This window comes from Centroberyx affinis, unplaced genomic scaffold (assembly GCF_046629955.1).
Source record: "Centroberyx affinis isolate AG114_WGS23_722 - 3 ecotype Tasmania unplaced genomic scaffold, CSIRO-AGI_Caff_v1 ptg002750l_1, whole genome shotgun sequence".
Classification (NCBI taxonomy): domain Eukaryota; kingdom Metazoa; phylum Chordata; class Actinopteri; order Beryciformes; family Berycidae; genus Centroberyx; species Centroberyx affinis.
In genome coordinates this window covers 90,657-115,551 of record NW_027280913.1, presented here as the reverse complement: position 1 = coordinate 115,551, position 24,895 = coordinate 90,657, and the positions used below count along the sequence as shown (strand labels likewise).

The following is a 24,895-nucleotide window of genomic DNA, read 5'->3' as shown; positions in this document are numbered from 1 at the left end:
CCCACCCCGATCAGATCACGGAGAGAGGCTGGCCCAAATATCCGCACTCACAGACGCACGGACTTTGACGCGCGGTCCCGACAAGTTCGCGAGGGTTCAGGGCTGTCCCACTGTGAAATCGGTAAGTGCGCGAGGCAGGGGCGTAAATATAGACAGTGCAGGCAGTGCGGCCCATGGGGTAGGGGGGCTGTAGAGAGAGCAGGCCCTCCAACAGTGTGCTGGGTGGAGAACAGGCCCTTGCGAGTGATTCAGATTGCCACCTCGGAAATACATCTGTATTCAAAGAACTCACATTACATTAAAAATGGCGCCATTTGCTATATATGCCCTCGAAAATGCAAACCCATCTCCATCATGATTTAAATTTTTTTTGGTAAAATAGTCAGTAGCAATCTATAGCATAACTGTATGCTTATTCTACATAAACTATAAAAACTATAAATAAACTATAAAAAACTATTCAATTAAATGAATATTTTTTTATTTTCTTTGGTATTTACAAAAGTACGGAAGAGGATTAGGGCCACATGTGAAAAATTTATTTGAGTTCTGAGTTTAAAGTCAGAATTCTGAGATTAAAGTCAGAATTCTGACTTTAAACTCAGAACTCAAATAAATTTTTCACATGTGGCCCTAATCCTCTTCCGTACCAAAAGCGCAAACAAAGAGTAAATTACAAATTGATTAATTGACAGGCGATATCAATGTCTGACGTCGTCAAGGCAACCTGTGATACCACAAAGTGCTGTCCCATTCCTCCTATACCATTTTGAGCCTCATGACTTGCATTCAGGCACTACAGCTGCGCACATAGGTGACGTCGATTAAGTCTGTGAGGGCTCAGGGCCCAGTCCTTAGGGGGGACATTGGGCTGTGTCCCGCCAGTACAAATAAGAATAAGACTTAGGTTTGGGCGTTTAGCCTTCAAAATAAAAGCGCAAGATTTTACACACGTATAATACTGTTTTAAACCAATTGCTTGGTATTTAATCGTCAAATTCAATAAGTGACCACCCAGATTAATATTTGATATAATAATAATAATAATGAAAAATGCCTTAATAAGAGCTATTTTTAACTATAAAGGCTATATTACACTATGCAGAATACATACAGAACAGAGACTAAATTGGACACTGTACAGTTCACCTTTCATTGCTACTGCACAAGTTATATGTCAAAACACTCCTACAGACCTTTCACCCAAATTGGACCCCTGGGGGACCCCACAGGGGGACATTAGCTAAGGAGGAAGTAAAATTGCCCGTCTTTATTGAAAATGTTCTGTTTGCAAGATAAGAGGAAAACCATCTAGGGCTGTGCCATTAATACCAACCATATTCTGAAGGTGGTTAATCAAAATTACATGATCCACTGTGTCCACTGTGTGGAACTGTGTTGCAGAGAAATCATTTGAATAGATTGTGACTGTCTGTTTCAGTTTATTGCTTTTCACTGGGAGTGTTGCCCATCTACGTTCCAACAGTTGCCCATTGTATCACTATCCTCACACTGGTAACTGAAGTATTTCATTCTAAAATGAGATATTTCCATTTGAAATATGTGACATCTATTCTAACAAAATGATTGCAGGCATTGTTGATAGCAAAAATGAAACAACAAAATGAAATTAGAGTTATTTTTAAATAGTAGCATAGTACATAATAGTATTAACAGTGTAGGTAACTTAAGTCCCTGGTTGACAAAATGAGAACATTTTTACAGACTGGATCCTCAATAGTTTAGAGATATTGATGAATGATGAACTTCAGGTAATGATTTTTTTTTTACTCCTAAAATTGATATATAGCAGTTTGTCAATGAACTCTTGCTAAGAAATAATTACCCACATCTATTTGGTGAACAATGTTGCTGGAACATAACCAAAAGTAGCTTGTGATGGGGAGTCACATGTTGATCAGGCGTATCACATGTGCTGGCTACTTATAAACATCATGGCCTATTTCTTTTTACTTGCCTTAAGGCAAGGTTAAACCATGCAACATCTCATATAAATTTGATCTCTCTCTCTCTCTCTCTCTCTCTCTCTCTCTCTCTCTCTCTCTCTCTCTCTCTCTTTTCTGGCGAAGGTGGACTCAAGTGGGGGGTGGGGCTGTCCTTTTTGTGGTTCATCTGAGACTGTTCAGCATGTGTTTGTACACTGTCACCGTGTTGTACCTGTTCTGAATGTGTTGGATGTTCTCTGTAGGAGGTTGGGGGACGTTTTCTCGGTGGGGCTGTTTATTTTGGGACCAATGTATTCTTTTAGGAAGAGGGCTAAATGTGTGTTGCTTAACTTTCTGTTTGGCCAGGCCAAGCTGGCCATGTGGTTGACCAGGAGAAACAAGGTGCAGGGGAGCGGGCCCACAGACCCACTCTTAGTTTTCAGGGGGATGGTCTCTGCGCGCCTTAGGGTAGAATACGCTTATTACTCTCTGGTTAATGACACTCCTGGTTTTCAGAGTGTGTGGTGTCTGGAGGGGGCGGTGTGTACTGTTGGGGAGGGGGGGCTGTCTGTATCGTTCTGACTGTAACAGGTTCCTACAGGGGCTGCTTGGTCTGTTTGGGATGGTGTGCTGTTCATGTAGTGTGTGTTGCCTAGGTATTTTTTGTTTTTTTCCATCAGGTTTGTTGTGCTGTAAGGTGTGGGGAGGCACACTGTGTCATGTGTATTATGGTATGGCAGGATGTCAGTGTAAGTCTGGGTTTTTTCTTCTGGGTAGGGTGGGGGGTGTGTGCAGGTGTGTGTGTGTGTGTGTGTGTGTATGAGTGAGTGGTTGGGTCGGTTTTTGGGGAGTGAGAGTGTTGGTTGAATGTGCGGGGTTTTTATGATACTGTGGCTGGTTGTAAGGGGTTGTTTTAAGTGAGATGTTTTATTAAAGAGCAAAAGTCAAAAGTCAAAGTCTCTCTCTCTCTCTCTCTCTCTCTCTCTCTCTCTCTCCCTCTCTCTCTCTCTCTCTCTCCACCAACAGATGGCAGTGTAGTTTCAGTGCTGACAGTTAAAAAGGAGCCTTATTCATAAACTCTTCTACATCAACAGCAACCAAATGTTCATTTTGACCCCAGCAAAGAATGCAATCATTTTAAGTCATCAGAATTTTACCAGATATAGCTGACCATGTGTTGTTGTGAATTACTTGCAACCATAAACGTGGAAACAACTTGGGCACGCTAACAAATCACATGAAGAACCATATAAATCAGTTTATAATCTGTTTATGTCCTAAACAGCTGAGGTACTTGTAGCTGCTAAGTCAATCCATATAAGTTGTTGGGTAAATGTCCGACATCACCCGAACACACCCTCTACTGTCCTCAACTATGATTCAACAGAACACTCACATGTACTGAAGTCAATTGTGTAATTCACATTTATTGAGTCATGCTGAGATCACAAGATCTGTTTTCTCATGTAGAACTGGCAAAGACAGCAATCAATCAATCGGTCAAATATCATCTGAAAACTTAAAACAGATGCATACATATTTATGGACTCGTGCAGGGTTGGTCACCCTGCCAACACGAGTCCATGACGATGACCATGAGTCCATGACCATGACCACGAGTCCATGACCATGACCACGACCATCCTGTAAGCTGAAGGTCACAGGTTCGATCCCCACAAGTCAAATCAAGTCTAGTCTAGTCCAGTGTTGTTAACCCTATATAGCTCTTTATCACAGTCAAGTCTCAAAGGGCTTTATGTACCATCATACATGTCATATATCATACTACATCATATATACATACTGCATGTATATGCACGTCATATACATCATACGCATGCTTCATATACATAATTTACTACATCATATACATAGTATACATCATATACATAATTTACTACATCATATACATACTAGATATCATCTGTCATATACATCATATACATACTTCATATACATAATTTACTACATCATATACTATACATCATATACTATGTCATACACATCATTTACTACATCACATACTATAAATTATATACTATGTCATATACTTCATACCATACTACACACAAACACCTAGCCGCCCCAAAGAGTCTAAAGGGAATTGCTCAAAGTGAGTGTTTTCCACAGGGAGAGTGACGGGTCAAGCTTTGTTCACCTGCAGTCTGCAGAGTGGGAAGCTGCTAATGAAAGTGACAGCTTGCAGGTCCCACAGAGAAAGGAGGGGAGGGGATTGTGCTGATGGAGGACAAGAGATACTGTGTGGTTGTGTGTGAGTGTGTATGCATGAGTACAAGACAGATTGTGTGTGTGTGTGTGTGTGTGTGTGTGTGCGTGTGTGTGTGTGTGTGTGTGTGTGGCTAATAGCTGGAACCAGACTGCAGTTCGGAGTGGACTCCAGCCAGCTATACAGTCAAAGCTGCAGCAGAGCACAAGATGAAACCTCAGTTCAGTTAGCAGTTAAAGGAGCACAGGTGGCTGGGCTGACTCGACTCAGACTGACACACTCACTGCACGCAAGGACGGATGACGCGATGGAGGAGAACAAAAGCAGTGTATTATAATGAGTAATCAGTGTTATTCGTTCTGCTGTAGTGACCCGACGCACCGGCCGGCCAGGCCGACTGCCAGGAACACCAGCTCTGCTCTGCTGTGGAGGGAAGCAGGTCAGCATATGCGAGTCCGATCCAGGAGTGCAAAGGATTTTATATGTTTTGTCCAGGATTTCACTTTTTTTTATGTACAACTACTATTTATTTCCAATGTGACATTCCCACTTTCCTGCTTTTTCCAGTTGTTTTTTTTTTGTGTTGACCTGATTGCATCCCTGCAAATCAGCTGCTCTGGATAGGAAACAATGCCTTTCCGTTTCCACTCTTCTATCCAGGGTACCACATGAGTACAGAGGATTTATTGTGCATCATTTTACGGGAACGCCACGGGAAAACCTTCTGACTTTTCGGGTTGCAAGGAAGAACATTTTAGAGCACCATGTGGACGTTCAGGCATGAGGAGGAGCCAGCAGGAGGCGCCAGTGACATCTCTCTATACACCAGGGCCATCAGGCAACAATCATAAAATCTCATTGGCCCTTGAAAGGGGATCCAGAGAGAGATAAGATATTCTAATAATAACAATGATAAACTTTATTTGTATGACACATTTCAAAATAGAGTTACAAAGTGCTTCACATATTATAGTTATATTTCAGGAGAGATGGATTTTGTAAACTTATACATTACATTTCAAGCATTTAGCTGATGCTCTTATCCAGAGTCCATCAGTGGAACAAGCTTAAATTCACCAACATTACAAGCAATCAATAGTAAAGCAGTGCAAGGGTCAAATAGATGTTTTTCCTGTCTCCCTACAATGTTCATGTATTAAAAACAACCATAGCGTATTATAGTGGAGCGCCAGGCAGAGAGTCAGGCAGAGAGTCAGGCAGAGAAGATAAACAAGTTTGTTGAAGTTCATGTCAAAAGTTGGGGCGCCCCCCTCCTGTAGACATTCACCGACAATCCACTGGTGTGATTTCTTTGGGACATGATGCCTCGCCCCGAGGAGGAGGAGGAGCCCAGCCAGCAGCCGGTCTGGCAGTCTGTCATCTCTTTCTTCTGTAAAGGAATGATTGAAGGAGTCATACTGCTGCTCTTCCTCTGGCTCCTCATTCAGGTTCTGTTCACCAGAAACCTGGAAGGTACCGGACATGCCTCTCTGTTGTCTCATCTCACAGCTCACACTCTGTTGGCCATGCACCAAGAAATGTGTGTGTGTGTGTGTGTGTGTGTGTGTGTGTGTGTGTTGGGGAGGGGGTGACTCATAAGACAACAAGTTGAGCCACGAGGTTAAAACTCTGTTCAGCCGTTTCATTGCAAGAAATGTGTTAGTAATGATTAAATATGCGCTCTAAAGCAATAATGCTGATGCCACTGTTGCTCATCAGAGTTGCCAAAAACTTTGCCATCTCTAACACTGTGATTTGAACTGATAGTAGCCTGGTAATGTGTTATTACATTCCATTACCAGATGTTATTATAGCAATAATACCCAAGAGGGCGTCCTATACTATGATGCACGGTGGTGATTTCATAGGTATGAGGCACCGCTTAGTGCATCACCATCATACCTATAATCATGTCCTCAAAGGTATTATGGGATTTATACGTAAGTACATACGTTACTAATGCTGTACTGTCTGAAAAGTTCTCTCAAAAGAAGTGTGTATAATGTTTTAAATAGAGTAAAAGACAGGATAAGTGTCACACGAGTTAGCAGAGCCACCAGTAAAGCCGAGCTAGCCATGCTCTATGAATTATCAACACGTTGGGATCAGATTGCTTGGCTGAAACTAGCCATTATATAATCCCCATTAAATCATTTCCCATGTCACACTCACTCCATCATGTATGCTATCGTGCAAATGTTCACATCAGATAAAATTTCCATTTCCAACCGTATCACATTAATCATGACTACATTCATTTTACATGCATTCTTAATGTGTCCCCCCTAATTCCCAGAGACTAATGTATGCGTTCATTAGTACTGTAACAAAACTCCAATGCTGGCTGATTGAGATAAATGTTAAGCTCACCGGTAAGCAAAGTTCCTCCTCCAAATCACAGAGACTTGGGCTGGTTTCCCAAAGCAAGATTACCTCACTCCCTTTTAAATCTCATGTACCTTCACTAGTAGGAGACTACGTCACATGAATGAACAGATGAATTGTATCCAAGGCAAGAATAAATGATACAATGTAAATAATGAATCAAAATGAATGAGGTCAGATGTACTGTCAGAGTCTAAAACATTTGGACTACCTCCCTAATATTGAATTGCACTGAGGTCTACTGTATGTCTGAGTTTCCTCAGGCTATAAAAATCCTTCTGTAAATCTCCTCCCCTTCAAGACTGAAGTGGATTTAGCAGGTGAAATCAGTAAGGGATTGGAGCCTTCACCTGCTCAGTCTGTTTCATGGGGAGAACAAGTCAAACATGTTGCCCCCCATGAATGATGCAGGCAACCATTGGGCCAATCAATAACAAGACGCATCATCCCCCCCAAGTTTTATCAAAATTGGACTGGTGGTGTAGCAGTCACAGCTTTGATTTCCTGCATTTCCCAGAATGTCTTTCACCAACCTCAAACGACTGGGAACTTTGTCCATTTAGCTGTGGGTTGTAGGTGATTGGAGTAAAGTTAAATTAATATTGGATATTCTGTGGTTTTGTTTTCTCAAACACTGAAGCCAATGGTTGTAAATTGTTGTTCTTCTTCCAGTATTCACGCATTACAAGTTATTGAAGGTGGAAAAATTAATATGCACCGAATATCCAATATCAAGCTAACTTTAGGTGGTTGTTGCTGTAGGTGGAAATAGTGCTATAGCTGTGAGGAAAAAGTGAGATTTGAATGTCGGTGCAAAATGTGAGTCTTGAAAGAAGGGGGGGGGGGAACCAACTAACTAACTAATTTCCCCTGCAGACCGGATCTGTGTAGGTGTATTATGGGACAGGTTAAAAAGGTCTATGCATGATTGGAGTGAATGAAACCACACTGACTTTAAAAACTCCACCTGTTAACACCAAAGTGCTGTGGTGGGTCAGTGATGTTGGAACTAAGAGAATCACTGAACAAAATATTTAAAATACTTAATTCATGCGTTGACTTAGTCACTACAGATAGAAAATCACCAAGCTACGTCCTGGATGTACAGTGCCCCAGCCTCCAGTTGGTTGATGCTTGTTTGACTTCTACCGTACTGCCTGGTGTATGAACAGCATTTCCCCTATAGGGCTTTTAAGGCTCTTGGACCTAAACAGTGCATAATGTAATTCCTCTATGCAGAGCACTTTCATAAAGCATTATACACAAATGAATGAACCAACAAATGAACACACAGAGCCTGGCTGTTATATTTTATATATATAAGCTAAAAATACATACAAGAATGAACACTGGCAACGATCTATCCACAGAGAGGCAAAGACAAGAAAAAGAGAAAAGCAAAAGAAAACCCCAGTATATGATGTCAGGTATAAAAGTTGTTCATGATCACAGTTGTATCTGTTTTATAAATGGCTTTACTGTAAATAATCCCGCCACCCGTGATAAACAGCCTCTCTACCACCATGTGAGGTCTAGATCTCCCAGCTGGACTCGTCTGCTCTTTGTCTTGTACAGTCGTCAGTCTGGCTGATTGAGCTTTGAGGATAAACACATTCTCGCTCGCACTCGTGGGCGATGCTAAAAGGGATACAATTAAACGGCAGCCTATTCATCTGTATTCAAATGAGTGACTATTTGACTCCGCCCACACACAAGCTCATAAACTCCTCCAGGGGGAAGGACAGCGCTTTAATGTGGAGCGACGTAAGGCTTCCGTTACGAGCCCCTTTGGCCTGCAGCGGCCATATTTATGGCATAACAACATACAGGCTTCACAGAGAATCATGCTCTAGTGTGATGTGTTTTGCCAGCAGGCGTGTAAATTCTCCCCAGGATCAAGGCCTTGATGAAGGTTAAAGAGCATGATAGGGTTTCTCATTAGGCAGGCATCCACTGATCAAATCAGAACTGAGACTACTAGTTGTTTTTTTTTAACTTAATTTTGTTTTGTTGTGTTTTATTTCATTTTAATTTAGTTTAGTTTAGTTGCACAAGTGAAGTGAAGTGAATACAGAGGTGAAGTGTTAGAAACAGTGAAGAAACAAACTACTAATTTGTGCATGTGACATAAATAATCTCAAAGGATTTGTAAAAAAACGACTATGACAAAATGACATCAGAAACAATATGGTTGAAAACAGCAAAGTAACAATTTGCATCAATGACCAGCAAGGGAAATGCAATAAATTAAAATAGCCCTGATGCAGAAAATGAAATCACTGGGGAAGTGAGTGTGTAGTGAGTAGGAAGGTTTGTGTGTGTGGCTTTTTAACCTTTATTCAGAGAGAGTGAGTGTGCATGCTCTTTTTCAGCATTACCCTGCTGTATTTGTCGACCTTCCAATCACAAGCCCATTTCTCTAACCTCTATAGGCTATTGCCTGTGTGGTTATAAGTGTGTCAGCATGTGTATGCACACATGTTCAAGTAGTACTCAAGCAAATAATTATTGGCATTGGATTTATCCCAACAGTGGTATCAGATGAATGGGCTTGCCACTAAGGACAATACAAAGAGTGCCAGAGAGTTTACAGTATTTGAAGTCAGTTTCGTATACTTTTCTGTGATTGATTCAACTTACATTACATGATTTAAATTGTACTGATACAGTAAGCCCCACCTACAGTATCTGCCATACAGACAAGGTTAAAACAAACACCAAGATTAGTGCAGCTAAAAGCTAAATTGGCTAAGCTAAAAAAGGTCAAACTCACTTGTAATACATGGATACATGTAATTAGTACAACATGACAACACTACACACATACACACACGTGCGTGCGCACACACACACACACACACACACACACACACACACACACAAATGAACAGTCTATTTCCCCTTTTCAGAAGTACTACCAGCTTCCATGAAACCTACATTAGAAAGTCATACATATTAGCTCTGTCTCTCCCAGGCCTGTTACAGAACAAAACCACTGAGGGGGCAAAACATTTTTGGCAGTTGCAAGTGGATCTGCATACGGCTCTGCATATGCTCTTATATAACTTATATGCAGAGCATATAACTGCATCTCTGGGCAAAAGTTTTTTTTTAGCTTCAAATAAAAAAGGGGCAAAAATAACAACAGCTTTTTGATAAAGTATAGTTGCTTATCTGCACTTTGAGAAGTTGGTTTGGTAAAATAGCTGCAATGCCATAACTCATAAATGAGTAAAATCACAATGACTATTAAACTATTTAGCTTAACTGTAGGACATTGCATACATTTTCATGATGAATTAAAACACTCACATCATGACTGAAAATGAACCTCTGTCCAAGGAAAGAGCAAATCAAAACTAGGGGCCAGAACCGAGCCCTTAAATAAATATTTAAACACAATAAAACTGGTAACAAGGACGAACCACTATTATATCCAAACAAATACCCTTTAAAATGTAAGCCTTTTTTCTGCAGACTGACTTGCAAACTGATATATTTCAAGCCGAATCACTTGTTGAAGCAGATCAGTCTATCATATGACGGATTTTCTTAAGTGTTAAATGCTAATCCAAGCACTGTGAAATCATTCAAACAAACAGAAATCAAACTTGAACACTCAAGCCACTATGAGCAGGGATGGAAAAAACAGGGATTTGAAACTGAGGGCGCACTGATTTATCTGAGGGTGAGTGCTCTACCTAAAGAGCAGTGTGTGTTGGAGAGGGTTAGTGGGGTTCAGCTGATGCTTGTTGTCTCTTCCACACTTGCTCAGCACGCATATGTTTGTGTTGTCACAAACCAGACACACATATGTGCTGAAAGACTGTTAGTCATTTGTATCTCCAAAGCTTTAGGCAAGCATAGGAAAGATGTTGCTTACTGCCACTCCATTTCATGTGTGTGTCTGTGTGTGTGTGTGTGTGTGTGTGTGTGTGTGTGTGTGGTGGAGGGACATTTAAAGGGGCTCCTTTTACAGCCTCCTGTGATGAATCGTCAGCTCAGAGTGCTAAGCAAGACATAGATCATGTCAATACCAAGGAGCTGTTTTGCAGAAAAGCCATAATCCAAATGCTGTGTATGTGTGTGTGAGAGAGAGAGGGAGGAAGAGAGAGAGAGAGAAACAAAGGTGAGACAGTATACACACACATGCATGTATGGTGTGTGTGTGTGTTGAAGAGTGAGTCATCGTTCCCTTTCTTTTTGTTTGGATGTCCTTGTGGTGGATGTGTAGGTGGGTAGATCCAATAGGCAGCGTATGTATGGGACTACATACAAGGGAACTACAAAGTAAACACAGGACTTCACAACATAATGAGCCTTATTGATATTGATATTGATATTTATTATGCGGCAGAGTGCAAAAATGTGCAATGCAAACGTTTCAACCTACTAGGGACATTTGATTAGAGAAACAGCATAAACATCAGAGTAAGGATTCATCATCATCAGACATGTTTTCGTTGCGAATGTGTAGCGTATGCATATTGTACTGTTGCCTGCGTATATGTGTGCACACATGTGGTGTCTGTAACTGAGACAATAGGAGAGAACCACTAATATATACAAATAAAGGAGATGGTAAAGCATATGTCTTTTGATGAAGGAAAATTAACAGCAGAAACTGTTTATTTGCCATATATGACAAGAAGCAGTGAAATGCCACATTTTGTTTGAATCCCTCTTAGGTAGAAATGTATTTTTTCAGATTCAAATAACTTACACTTCTCAGCTCTTTAAATATAAGTGAAACACTGGTGGTAGGAATAATGATCCTACAATTCAAATGTAAGGAGTCAGAATTAAATTACAAATGTATCCACATGTGAACCCACATGTGGCTTTCGGGGCCTTTGGTGTGTCCTGTTCGTAATCCAGCCATGGAAATAAATAGGGGTTGACTGTTTTGGGTTTTTGAAGGCTGACACAGATTTTTCCTGGATTGATGCTGCCGATAGCTGATATTCAGTGCTGATATTACTTGTGGAAAAGCCTCTGAAACAGCATTTATACCATGGGACACTAGAATTCTCCACTGAAACCCAGGATGATAAAATTAATGAAATATATTCATACATACCGAAATTCAATCAAAATGTTGATGAGAGGCTTAGTCAGCTCAACATATTTCTACAATAAATAAGTCACCAGTCAAACTGCATCATATCAATCATACTGGAGCTGCCAGACACTGACTGGCAAATATCCAATTTCTGATTAGGGCAATATATTCGTTTATCCCTAGAAATTAGCTCTTGCTGGGACGATATGCCTGTAGCAAACGTTATTTTATATTGATTATTATTTATAAAAGAATCTGAAACATAAACATATCTGTCACAATTACGGCTGCTGGTTTTGCGTAGCTACTATAGGTTTATTTGTCCAACGGGACTTTTCCCATCTATAATTTGTTCTCCTTAGACATAACAAGACCAATGAATCAGATAATCAATAAAATGACAAACGACGGCGGCGCTGGTTGGTTGAACTGGCTTCTACGTTTTAAAGAAGGCGATGGATCCTCTCTGCCTCCCACGCACAATTAGTGCGATTGAAATAAAAGCTTAGTCACCCGAAGTTGCTATTGGCTGCGAGGCTGCAGGTCCCTGCACACTGGCGATGGACCGCTCTCTGAAACAGCGCTCACACTGAGTCAAGACACATAACAAACTGCACAGGAACATGTCGCAATACACCCTGGGAGGTAAGGAGCCTTAAGTCTTCTTGTATGTAAATGTTGAGTTAAAAACATTAAAAGTTGTTTCTTAGACTTTTTTTTTGCAGTCTGTTATGGCAACGAAATTGGTGCCAACTAGTTTTGTTCTGTGGAATTGCGTTAGAAACAAATGCAAATAAATGAGCCAGGAATGCCATACACTGAGTAGCCTATATAACTATTAGGAACAGATCTTTCCATAAAATAGAAAATCATGATCCTTTACTGATTTCACCTGATAAACCAACTTCAGTCATGAAGGGGAGGAGACAGGTTGACAAAGGATTTTTATGCACTGAGACAATTAAGAGATGGATTATGCAAAAGAGGTTGCAACTCAATATTTTAAAGGTGTTTCTAATGTTTTGTACCATGAGTGTATATTTGACAAATACATTTTTTTTTAGATAATCTTGTTTGAATAAGGACCAACAGATTGTAGGCAAGAAAAAATACAAGTTTTCCTTGTGCTATATTTTATTTCATTTATTAGTCTTGAGAATAAAATATGTTTCCCTTTCTGTTAAAGGAAAGAACATTTGCCATTTCCTACGTTATAACTACTGCATCTTTCATGGTTAGGTGAAGTCTTACCAGCAGCCTCTTCAGGCTACAATAATAAAACTGATACAGACATTTCTGCCACTACCGACACACAAACAGCAACCCATACAAAATTCACCATTTGTCGGGTACAGCTCAGGCTTCATCATTACCTCATTTGGACTTCCATAACCTTGTCCATTGGCTGGCCAGTCTGACTCATTGCCTTCACATTTGGAGTGCCATGATTGCTGTCAGAGCATTACCATCAGCCCGTTAGTTTCTAATAATGCTGCTGCATTTTCAACCCTATACTTTCATCTCCTAATGGAAGCTGTTTAAGACTCTCAGCAGAGACTGAAATGGATCTGGGCTGACGATTAGCACTCAGCCTTTGATAGTGATCTCATCCTCACAAAGATCCACCTGACGCTGGGTGCCTTTACTGGCTGATAAATCTCTATGTGATGATGTGAGGATTCGTGTATGCTCCTTATTGAGATGCACCCTTTAGATAGTCCCGATAGAGGTGTGTTTCTCCAACATTTAGCCCCTAAGAAACCACATCTGTTCTGATCAAAGATGTAGTGAAGGCTAAACCCACCTAAACTTAACCCACCAAGGAGTTTACCCTCCTGTTTAGGCTGATATTAAATGAGATATTTAAATTTATGAGATAAATTCATAGCATCCCTAATAGTAAGTAGTGTCAAACTCATGGATGTTATTTGAGGATAGGCTCTTCTTGGGGGGAAAAAAAGCATAAATTAATTATTTTCTGATAGTATAAACGGTTTTTGTTCTATTTGGTGGTTGTTTGCAAGTCACAGTTCACTAACGTTTTTTTTTTTTTTTTACCACTATGTCACTGGCTGTGATGCATGAGTCATCCCCATACACCCGCACTGACTGGCGTTAAATGGGCAGGAGGATTTGGCTTTAAAATCCTAATGCTGGTATGAAATCAGCAAGTGTAATCAGCAAGATGCTTGCAAGATAAACACACACACACACACACACACACACAGTTTGGTTGCCAGGAAATTTGACAGCAACGCATTCGGTGTGCGCTGCTGCTCTGCTTTGGATCAAAGCAGCAACAGTGCCAATACCATTTATACAAAGGAACAATTATGATTACAAATCCTGAGACATTTCCTCTTTAATCTCGTTAAGGATGAAGAGCGCAGACACAACAAGGTAATTGCTGCGAGTCAGATATCATGAGATCTTTTGCAATGAATTTGGGCTCGTTGAAGGTCTCTTTCTCTCTCTGGTTATTTTCACTGCGTTCCCAATGACCTGGGTCACTGAAAAACAATACATACATTTAATGGTCTGATTCTCAAACAAACACAAGGCTCAGGCCTTTTGTTGGCTCTGGCTCTCTCTCTCTCTCTCTCTCTCTCTCCCCTATTCTCTCCTTTTTTTTCTCTCTCTTTCTCTTTCTCATGTTCATCATTAATGCCACTGACAACAACATCAGCCCGTGACGACCGTTGTGTTCTCTGTGTGTCTAGTTCACCTGCAGATCCTGCTGGCCGTGGGTCTGGCTGTGTTCTGCTACTGTCTGGTTCTGGGCTGCATCCTGTGCTGGCGCAGACGGAAGAGTCTCTCCTCGCAGGACAAGGAGGCGGCATTCTTGTCTCCTCGCGGCGGTCCTGCCGAGCGGGTGACCGTGACCCTGACGCCGTCCCCCTGCACCCAGCCCGTCAAGCAGCAGTACGAGGAGCTGGACGGGGACGTGTTGGACTTCCCCTCCCCTAAAAGCAGCTCCTCGCCCTCTGAGGACGACCTCACCGCCCTGCCCTTTGACCCCGGCTCTCCCAGGTCGGCCGAGCTGAGAGAGTCTCCCAGGTCTTGCTTCCCCATGCGGCGCCTCAGCACCCCGGCCGTCCCCTGCTCGCCCGCTAAACCTCCCAGTCACGGCCGAGCCTCTCTGCCCTCCCTCCCTAAGCTGAGCCTGGTGTCCAAAACCCGCCGGGCGATGGACCGCCGCAGCACCGTGAGCGGCGACAGCTTCCTGTACAGCGAGAGCAGCCGACTGACCGCCGCCGCCGCCGCCAGAGGTCCCGGCCGGCAGGGGGAGCCCTCTCCGCCACAGTACGGCTCCGGCTCCCTCTCCATCCCCTCCAAGCCCGCTCCTCTCCTGCACTTCTCCCTGCTCTTCTCCCCCACCTGTGGCACCCTGGTGGTCAACATCCTGGGGCTCTCGGGGGCCACCCGAAGGCGCAGCGGGGTGTTTGTCCGGGCCAGCCTGCCTCCGCTCTGCCCCTCCCCTCAACAGGTGGCTTCGCGGCGCCGCAGCCTCAGCCCGGAGCTCCACAGCCAGAGCTTTGTGCTGCAGGTGGGCTCTGTGGCGGAGCTCCGCGCCTGCACTCTGAGACTGGCTGTCTACAGCAGGGACTTCTCTGGCCTGAGAGAGGCGGCTCTGGGGGTGGTGGAGATGCCCTGTGGGCAGACGGACTGGGAGCCCGACACCACCACCACCTACTCTAGGGAGCTCAGCCCGGCTAAGAGCAAGCTGAAAAAGGTAGATGGTGATTTGAGCATTTCATTCATTTATTGCTATTTACTTATTGCAATTTACAGTCACCAAGCTGGCAAGTGCAAACAGTGTGTGAAGCCAGAAAACAGACAAAAGTGCAGCAGTAGACCTTAGTCACAACACAGCAGAGTGCAGACTACAGCAAAGTGGAATGTGGCTTGTGAGTGTGTGTATGGGTTGTGCATGTGTGTGTGTGTGTGTGTGTGTGGGTTGTGTGTGTGTGTGTGAGTGTGTGTGGGTTATTCGTGTGTGTGTGTGTGGGGGGTAATGCGTGTGCGTGTGTGTGTGGGTTGTGCATGTGTGTGTGTGTGTATGTGTGGGTTGTGCGTGCGTGTGCGTGGGTTATGTGTGTGTGTGTGTGTGGGGGGTGATGCGTGTGTGTGTGTGGGTTGTGCGTGCGTGTGTGTGTGTGCGTGGGTTATGTGTGTGTGTGTGTGGGGGGGGTGATGCGTGTATGTGTGTGGGTTGTGCATGTGTGGTGGTTTCAGATCATTTTGGGGTCACTGATTCATCACTTCTTACAGTGTGCTTACTGTACTATGTTCATTGTCACTGTTTAGAGAAACTTTCTTCGTTTGAAAAAAAAAAAAAAAAAGAAGTCTGCATTTTCAGTTGATTTAACGGATAGCACGACTACGCACGCAGGCCTATGAATAGCCCATATCATGTTTTATCCATGAAGGAATGCAGCGTCTAATCAGCTCCCCCATTAGCCGTTTTTTCCACTGTTGTTAGACATGGTGACATTGTCGTTAGCGAGTGCAGAGCAAACACGCGGAGTGCAGCGAGCTGGCAGCGCGCCCACGCCGTGCCCTCTGAGGCTCTGTCGAAACACTGCCAGAGGGCATTAATAACAGGCTGGTGAAGGGGGGTGAGGGGGGTGGGGGTGGTGGGGGGGCATTACTCAGTCAGTCAGTCACCCTGGTCTTCGCCGAGGAGACGTGCTGTAAGTTTGGAGTGGAAGCAGGTAGCATCGCTCCCAGCTATGGTCATATAGATACTATCTATCTATCTATCTATCTATCTATCTATCTATCTATCTATCTATCTATCTATCTGTCTATCTATCTATCTATCTATCTGTCTATCTATCTATCTATCTATCTATCGTCAACAAGACAATTAGAAGTAGAAGAAGACATTTCACAACATATGCACAACACATAGTAATAATAATAATAATAATAATAAACTTTATTTGTATAGCACCTTTCATACAAGAAATGCAGCTCAAAGTGCTTTACAACAAAGAAATTACATGCATGAAAATAGACATAGAATGAGCATAATATAAGATGGAAAATAAAACCCACTGAATAATAATAAAAATAACGTTAAGAAATAGAGTACATAGAATGATTAAAATCAAGTAAAATACAACATTTTAAAAGAAGTGCAGCAGTGCATAAGTGCGAAGCAAAGTGTAAAAAAAAAAAGAAAAAAAAAGTTTAAGGCCTGTATCAGGAAAGTCGTAGCTAGTTAAAGGCTAAAGTGAAGAGATACGTTTTTAGCTTTCTTTTAAAAATATTTAGCGAGCTGGCTTCCCTGATATCTATAATCTAGACAGTAAACGTGGTTCATCCTTTGCTTGGACTTATGACTGGAAGGTCGCTGGTTTGAATCCCACAGCCCACAAAAATTTGGGAAGGGGAAAGTGAATGAGTAATCCCCCCCCCACCTCCCTCTCTCCCCCATTACTCTCCTCTTCCTCAATACCAGCAGCTGCCGGGTGTGAATATGTGTGAATGAGGCAGGAGGTTGCTGTAAAAGAGCATGGGTGCTCAGCAGCCCGGATAAGTAACGGTTTAAAAAGGGATGATGAGTGTAAGGAGACTGTGGGCTAGTGATTCCGGCTTTTAATGTAGCCTCTCTCTGGATTTATAGTAAAACACAGAGTTTTAATGAAATAAGACCAGCTGGAACCCTCTGTATTGATGATATCCGTCTTATTCTGATATTGTATGGGAGGCATGATGTGGCAGCAACTTGAGGACTGTGTCATTCTAACGGACGGAAAGAGCAGATTGGTGAGGAAAGGGATGGAACTGCTGAGTTAGTCATCTCATTTCCACGTTAATCAGCATTCAGTGCTGTGCGCTTAATGTAATGTGTGTATTTTTCTCACCTGTATTTATCCAGAGATGCTTTTTGCTGAGCATGCACACTCTTTATCAGCATTGCCCTACTTCACATTCATACAGTTACACACTTTCACACCAGCACAATACTACTACTAATAATAATACTATTAATAATAATAATAATAATAGTAGCTATATGAATTATCAATGCATAATTTATATTACAAAGTAGTGTATCACATATGTGGGAATCATCAGTGATCTATATGTTAAGATATAATCATCATATTTGGGCCACAACATAATATTATGATTCTTAGTGTGAGTGATTAGTCTGCCAGAAAAGCTGAATAATATCCATTAAGTCAGCAAAATGTCAGTCAATTATACTTGCCAAGTTATGAATCAGCGCTTAGATGAAATTCAAGACCTTTCATATTTTCAAGCAGTTTATTTTTTTTTCCATTTGCAAGCACACCAGCTGATAGAAGATCATTATATCAATAGGACTGAAAAGCAAATGAGAAGATTAAAACTGCAGAGTTGCAGAGTTTCAGAAAGCTCTTCATATTAATTTCAAAATTATATATCCAGTACTGGAAAAAAACAGAAATTGTTACACTTTTGAGGATGAAATCATATTTATTTCTGAAATATTGACTAATGGATTTTAGGTGGCAGTTATTTTTCAAATTGGATGTATATCATTGAAATTGAACGCTTCCCCTGGGAAGGGAAGGTCACTGAGAAACACTCTTCTCCTCCTCAAAAACAAGGCACTCAGCCACCAACTGCACCAGTGGAGCTATTGAATGGCCAACAGTAAAAGACCGAAGTTGTACTGGGAAGCGTCATGTGGAATGTGCGTAACGGTGTGAGTGTGAAGCCGGGCGCTGTGGATAGAGCACGAGTATTCAATCAATCTTCAGTGGAATAAAGGTTGAAAGAAAATAAACCAAATCCATTGGGGAAAGTATCTCAATATTATACTATTATGTTTTTTCCTCCATGCTGACTGTACTGTGCTTTGATCCAGGGGGAGATCGCTGGCTTTTGTCTTGGCTGACTCACACGTAGTCAGTCAGTTAATACATGTTATGTAACCCGTAACATCCACGGTGAACTGAATTACCAAATAACAGCCTTCTACAGAGGAGCCTTGTCCCAAAAATAACAGCCGGTATGACATAACACCGCTGAGCGTAGCGGAAAGTAGTTTGATACATGCATTTACTTGACAGTCTCAAATTTGATTCTTCCTAAATATCACATATCCTAATGCCCCATATATTCAGTTTTCATGATGTTTTTTTCAAATATACTACAGGTCAGAATAAGAATAATGGTCTTCATGTTGTTTTGCCAATTAATGTAGCAAAGTATATTTATTGAATGAATGAATGAATGAGTGAATCAAGCAAAATCCAATTTTGACGTCTACATTAAACATCTCTGATGTGGGTAAATAAACAGAACAAAATTTGAATTCCTATAATAGTGTCCCTTTAAAATAGCCCAACCCAAATATCCAACTTAAGAGGGGAGTTTGCCTCTCGGAAGCGGAAGAAGAACGCAGAGACAGACTTTGTCTGCTTCGTTGAATTAGATTAGGAGGAGGAGGTAGGACAGCCGACTTTTCTCAACTAGCTGCCTCAAACTGAATCACCCCATCCTCTGCATATCCACATTATAGATGGAACAATTTTGCAGGTATTGTAGAAAGAGACACAGATGACAGGGTTGGAGCATGACACAAACAGTTTTTATTACCCATTCTGTAGCGCTCAGTGAAGGAAAACCAAACAGCACAATTGCTGTAAGTTGTAAGCTGCTTAGTCCCGTGGTTCTCAACCTTGGGGTCGGGACCCCCCAGGGAGTTCCAAGATGATTCTGTGTGGTCACAAGATGATTTACGGGATGTGAAAAAATACATTTTGAATATACAAATTTATCGTCATGTCTTTAATCTTTGTAATAAATGCCTATTTCTTGTGAAATAATCATTCCTTGCAGCCCATAGGCTTCTTCAACAGTCAATGATGTAAAGTGGGTCTAGTAGAGAAAATAAAATCATTATATTTACCCATACTGCATGACAATGCCAGCAACAGAGGATCGTGAGCAGGCATCACTTTATTTTTGGGGGTCACAAGCCAAAAAGGTTGAGATCCACTGACTTCAGCCAACTAACAAAGTCACCTATTACTGTCCTGCAGCCTCCTGGTAGCAGTTTCACTTCCCAGTATACTCCACCTACTGACACTAGTAGAAGTAGTAGTAGTATGTTGCATAATGCTAAGATATTAAATTAAATCTACATCTGATTAAATTGTCTCACTATCACCCCTGTCCCTTCCATATAGAAATACAGTATCCACATTAAAAATCTCTGGCTCCAGTACAAAAAGTTGAGTTGAGTGAGTTTTGTTTGGCAATGTGTGTTTGTGGAGAAATATTTCTCCTCTTAAAAGGTGGTGTCAGGGTGAGTGCTGGCCTCTGAGGCGAAGCACTGGTGACAGACAGAGGCGGTGAACCGAAACTCACTTGTTGGATGAAATCCCCTTCACACTCTGCTGCCCTGGCCTCAGGACGACGCTGGCGGGCTAACACTCAGCTAGCTGTCAGCAGACTGTGACTCACTGGGCCCCAAACTACAGTGGCTAATGAGATTTGACGTGAAATCTCATGAAAATTACTATCATGCTAATGCATTTGTTTTTGTTGGACGCTTTAATCCAAAGTGCCTTGAGTACATACAAGTTTAGGATGGGTGGCCCCAGTGGCAATCAAACCCCGAACCTTGGCATCTATAATAATAACCTTAATAATACTTTTTATTTAAATTAGAAAGCGCTTCCTAAAGGATTAAAAAAGCCCACATCAAATCAAAGAGTCATAAAATGGAGGTTGAAAACCTAAAAGCAAGTCTATAAAAACAAGCTTTAAGAGGTGATAAGATGATACAGATTTAGCCTGAACTTCTCATGCAAGTCGTTCCAAAGTCTGGGAGTCCTGATGGCAAAAGGGCCGATCGCCTCTTGTTTTTAATCTAGACACTGCAACAGCCAATAGCAAACTGCCCGAGGACCACAGGCTACGATCTGGCTCATACAGGGCTAAAAGGTCTGTGATGTAGCTTGGTGTCAGACCCATGTGAAAAGCAAAATCATAAAATGAATTCTGAAACTAACGGGTAGCCAATGTAAATGTAAATCCAATATAGTTGTATGTATATTTGTAAGTGTCGATGATGCTTTTTCCAGATCACTAAAGAATAAAAACTCATTTATTTTTGGAAATGTCCTACAGGTGGAAGAGAAAAAGATGGAACAACTTTCTCAGCCTGTGCATCAAAGCTCAAATTAGCACCAAAAATACCATCTAAGTTTCTTACTGCTGGCTTTACATTGGTAGACAGAGTAGACAGAGTGAATCGCTTTAATGGAGTTGGATGGGCTTTGCTCTTCCCATTGAGCTACACAGGGAATTGAACCCCTAACCCTGGCCGTGTTAGTGCCTTGTTCAACCCACTGAGCTACACTGAGCTTGGGGAGCTGTAGAAGGAGAGATATTTATGAGGGATGTGGTTCAAGTCTTTAACAGTGTGACCGTGTCGTTTTTTCTCCTGCCCTCGGTTTCATTTCGTTCCCAGCCTCCCCAGGATGCAGGGAACATCTGCGTAATGAAAGAAGACGCCTCCCTCTCTTGCTCAACTCTCTCTCTCTCTTTCTCACCCCGTTCCTTTTTCTCTGTGTTTTACCCTCCTTCCCTCCCCCAGAGCCTGAGTTCTCAGGAGACGCTGGGTCACAGGAAGAGTTCAGTCTGCGCTCCCCGGGCTTTGGGCCAACTGTTCATCCTGCTGCAGTACCAGACACTGGCCCAGCGGATCAAGGTGATGGTCCGAAAGGCCGAGAATCTGGCCAAGCTCACACGGATGCCAGGGGCTCCAGGTAAATTAACATATATGTTATGCTGAGATTAGATACAGAGGCATGCGGTCGTTATATGTCCGCTCTCCATTCTCCTCCAGCCACAGTCAGACAGAGGCCGGCTCCCTGATTGGGTTGTAGTATAATCAGATTAGGAACTGATCAGCCTGGTGTCATTTCCCCTCCTCTCTGTATCATATCTCACCGCATCTGAATTACAGCTCTGCTGCGATGATGCTGGTCAAGAGCCAGGAAGCAGGAGATCTAAAAACCATCCACTTATTTGCTGCGATCAAGGAAAAAACATGTAACTGCAAGTTAGATGTTTTTCTTCTCCACGTTTGAACTGAAAGTTTTGGGCTACATGGTCATTTACGTGTTGAGAGTGAAACCTGTTAAAATCACATTGTCGTTTCAAAATACAGGGGTGTTACAGTAATGAGAAAATAAGGATTCTTTTTTTTTTGCAGATACATGTTTTTTTGTCTCACAGTGATGCATTGCCTTTTAATTTTAGTATTCTAAATCCAAGCAGCATGCAAAAAACATTTTTAAAGGAAGATTGTATTTTGCAAGTGAGGATGCGTATGTGAAAGGCTGAAAGAGGAGAGGCATTCAGAGGATTCTGATGATGTGAATGGACTAAATCGGTAGTTCATTTCAAGTGATGTTAATACAACACAGTATACAACACTGCTATGGCCAGATATTTACATACATTTATACTGCAAAAAAATTCCATTTCAACAAGTGATGTAAAAATCTTATTTTTTCATAAAACAAGTAAAAAACAAATCTTTTTTCCACTGCAGCTTCACATCATTTGATTCAAGATAGTCCTTAAAATAACTTGATTTGCACTGGAAACACTTGCTATTTCAGGAGCCTATGCATGATTAAATGACTGATTTAGATGGACATTTCTTGCAGTACAGTATGGTGAAGGACATGCCTGATAATCAGCCATGTGGTCCTTTAGAAGGGATCAAGTGGCTAACAAGACTTCAGCTCACTGGAGAACATCTTAGTTTTTATAATCTCAAGAATGGATGTCCTGATATGCACCAAGACTCTCAATGCTTCTCTTTCTGTTCCATATATTTAAGGCTCAATAAACATCATACAGTAAAATAGACCTGCGTTGAAAAAGTACATTTGAATTATGAGCCTATTTTCCATCTGTATGTCTTAATCAGGTAGAATGCACAGTATGCATGTAATCAAAATTGATCTGCTGAATCCAACTAGTTATTGTACATGCATATCCTCATTATTTACTATGAAGGTGACGGGTATTTTTCTGGTGACAGCTATTTTCTATCTGAAAATTGTATTATTGTTAACTGTATATCGCCAAAAAGCTCTAACTCCAATTTTGGTGATTTTTTCTACTCTATGTGAGGAAATTCTACATCCTTGAGCTTGTGAAACACTTTTAAAACTCAATGTATAAACTCAAAAATGCATGGCAGTCAAGCTATTTTCTCCAACAGGGAGGATATATGAAATTACCAATATTATCAAAATATAACATTGATATAACCATGATTGGGGATGTAACTGCTGATGTCATTTTTCCCACAGACCACTATGTTGTCATCAACCTGCGTCAGAATGGGAAGGTGATCGGTACCAAGGAGACCAAAGGAGCCGGCGGTCCAAACCCCGTCTGGAACGCTCCCTTCCTGTTTGACCTGCCCGCTGGTGACATCACTCAGCTGCCGTTGGTCCTCGAGTTTATTGTCATGCAGGTAGGAGCTTCAAGGAGTCTCCTTGACTGGACACTGGAAGGATTCCAGTGTCCAGTGGATGACGAGTGACTAAGAAACCAAAGCCATTCATTTATTCAGTTATTCATTCAATATTCCTACTTACAATGATGGCCTGGCAGTTTGGAATTAAAATAAAATAAAATAAAATAGCTACTTTACTTGTTTATTTGAAAGTGGTCTCTTGCTGCCTTTGTGTTTTGGTCACATTAACATTGGAGACACTGAGCTCTCAGATTTGCAGCTGTCATTTGGCACAGTCCCAACATCATCTCCATCCTCACTAAACAGCAACATTCTGTGTCAGTAAAATGCTGAGATGTTGGTAATTAAACAGCTGAGACTCCACCCATCAAGGTCTGCTAGATGGTCCAGTATTAATATGGACATCTAGCGTTTGACACAGCTGAATTCATCTGTTGACCAGCTGGTTTGTAAATGGACAATTGTTTTGAGATTGGACCAATGTACGCAAACTTTTATGTTGATTTTATGTCAACATGCAGTGAGTTGCGTATGAGGGAGAAAACTTATGGCGGTGACCAAGGCGTGACCTGTGTTCATGTGATTAATGTAAATTAGCCCTGATCCAACCCCAATATTGCATATTAACCCTGGATCTGTGGTGTATAAAAGAATATTTTAGATTAGATTATATTTCTAATCCAATCATCTCTTTGTGTCTACAGGGTCGTCTCTACACTAAGAGCAGCGCTCTGGGTCGTGTGCTGATTGGCAGCGAGGCTCCGGAGGCGGGACAAGGACACTGGAAGGACATGTGCAGCCGGGGGCAGATGGAGACGGCTCGCTGGCACGCCATCCAATCGGATGTGCTGTAGGACTGATTGGCAGACCGCGGGTTTGGTGTCCCTCCTCCCAAGGACACAGAGAGGCGGGGCCAGGCGGGAATAACACACCTGTAGTTTTTAGATTGTCTGTGAACCATATCTAAATATCTGTTGTGGATTTTTGGTAGCTTGTCATGATGTTAGCTATTGTCCGTGTCTGCCGTCAACAGACTGTAAAATGGTTAAGAATGAATTATCTCTCGAGAGACTGGCAAATATCCAGATGGCCCATGTGTATCTGCATGGCTGTGGAGGAAGAAGGACCGAGCATGGGGAAATCCTCCTTACCGCTGAGCTGATGCTGTATGGAAGGTATGAGGGCTGTGGGGCAGCCTCCTCCATATCGACAGTATTGTACATCACTGCATTGCCTATCCGATAATTTCCACAGTGACTTTTCAAAACTCAAGACCGTGAAACTGTATCATTCTGGTTGCATGAACTCGTGCTCTAATGTGCTGCTGTTGTGGTACTTTTTGTATTGTGCAGAAAGGCTCCATTCGCTCTGATGTTAATGTCGACTAGGCCTGAGTACATTTTCATTTTCAACGTTTCCAAAGTTACGGAGCATTCTTGTTGACCAGTGCCCCTCTGCTTGTTGTTGGCTGTGGTGTGTTACTGTGCCAGTGTTTGTCCACGTAACATCTCTGATCACTGACATGCAGTATGGGGCCATTGTAGAAGCTTTTGTGGCATGCTTGCTTAATTACTGCTGCACTTTTGTCCCGCCACCAAGAGGAATTCTTTGGAAAAATTAAGTTATGCTTTTACTTTTCAGCCACTGGAAGATATAAGGAATGGTCTGGGGACTAACAGACACTACAGTTTTAAAATGAATACTATATACATAAAAAATACTAAAATGGTTGTACTGTATAAGAATTGTCTGCAGTAGGCCTA

At 41.9% G+C, this 24,895-nt stretch overlaps 1 protein-coding gene across 1 annotated transcript; it reads left to right on the top strand.

The window, feature by feature from the left end:
- Positions 1-12,243: 12,243 nt before the first annotated feature.
- LOC139657758 (synaptotagmin-5) lies at positions 12,244-23,986 on the top strand. The gene is made up of 5 exons (XM_071535697.1): positions 12,244-12,265; positions 14,341-15,353; positions 21,228-21,399; positions 22,963-23,129; positions 23,837-23,986. Exons 1-5 carry the CDS (start codon positions 12,244-12,246, stop codon positions 23,984-23,986), a joined length of 1,524 nt encoding a protein of 507 aa, XP_071391798.1.
- Positions 23,987-24,895: the final 909 nt, after the last annotated feature.

What these genes read in the sequence shown, in the direction of transcription:
- LOC139657758 (XM_071535697.1), top strand. Translation starts at nt 12,244, where the DNA reads ATGTCGCAATACACCCTGGGAG. An exon ending in GTCGCAATACACCCTGGGAG is followed by an intron (nt 12,266 to 14,340) that starts GTAAGGAGCCTT and finishes CTGTGTGTCTAG; the next exon opens with TTCACCTGCAGATCCTGCTG. An exon ending in ACGGATGCCAGGGGCTCCAG is followed by an intron (nt 21,400 to 22,962) that starts GTAAATTAACAT and finishes TTTTTCCCACAG; the next exon opens with ACCACTATGTTGTCATCAAC.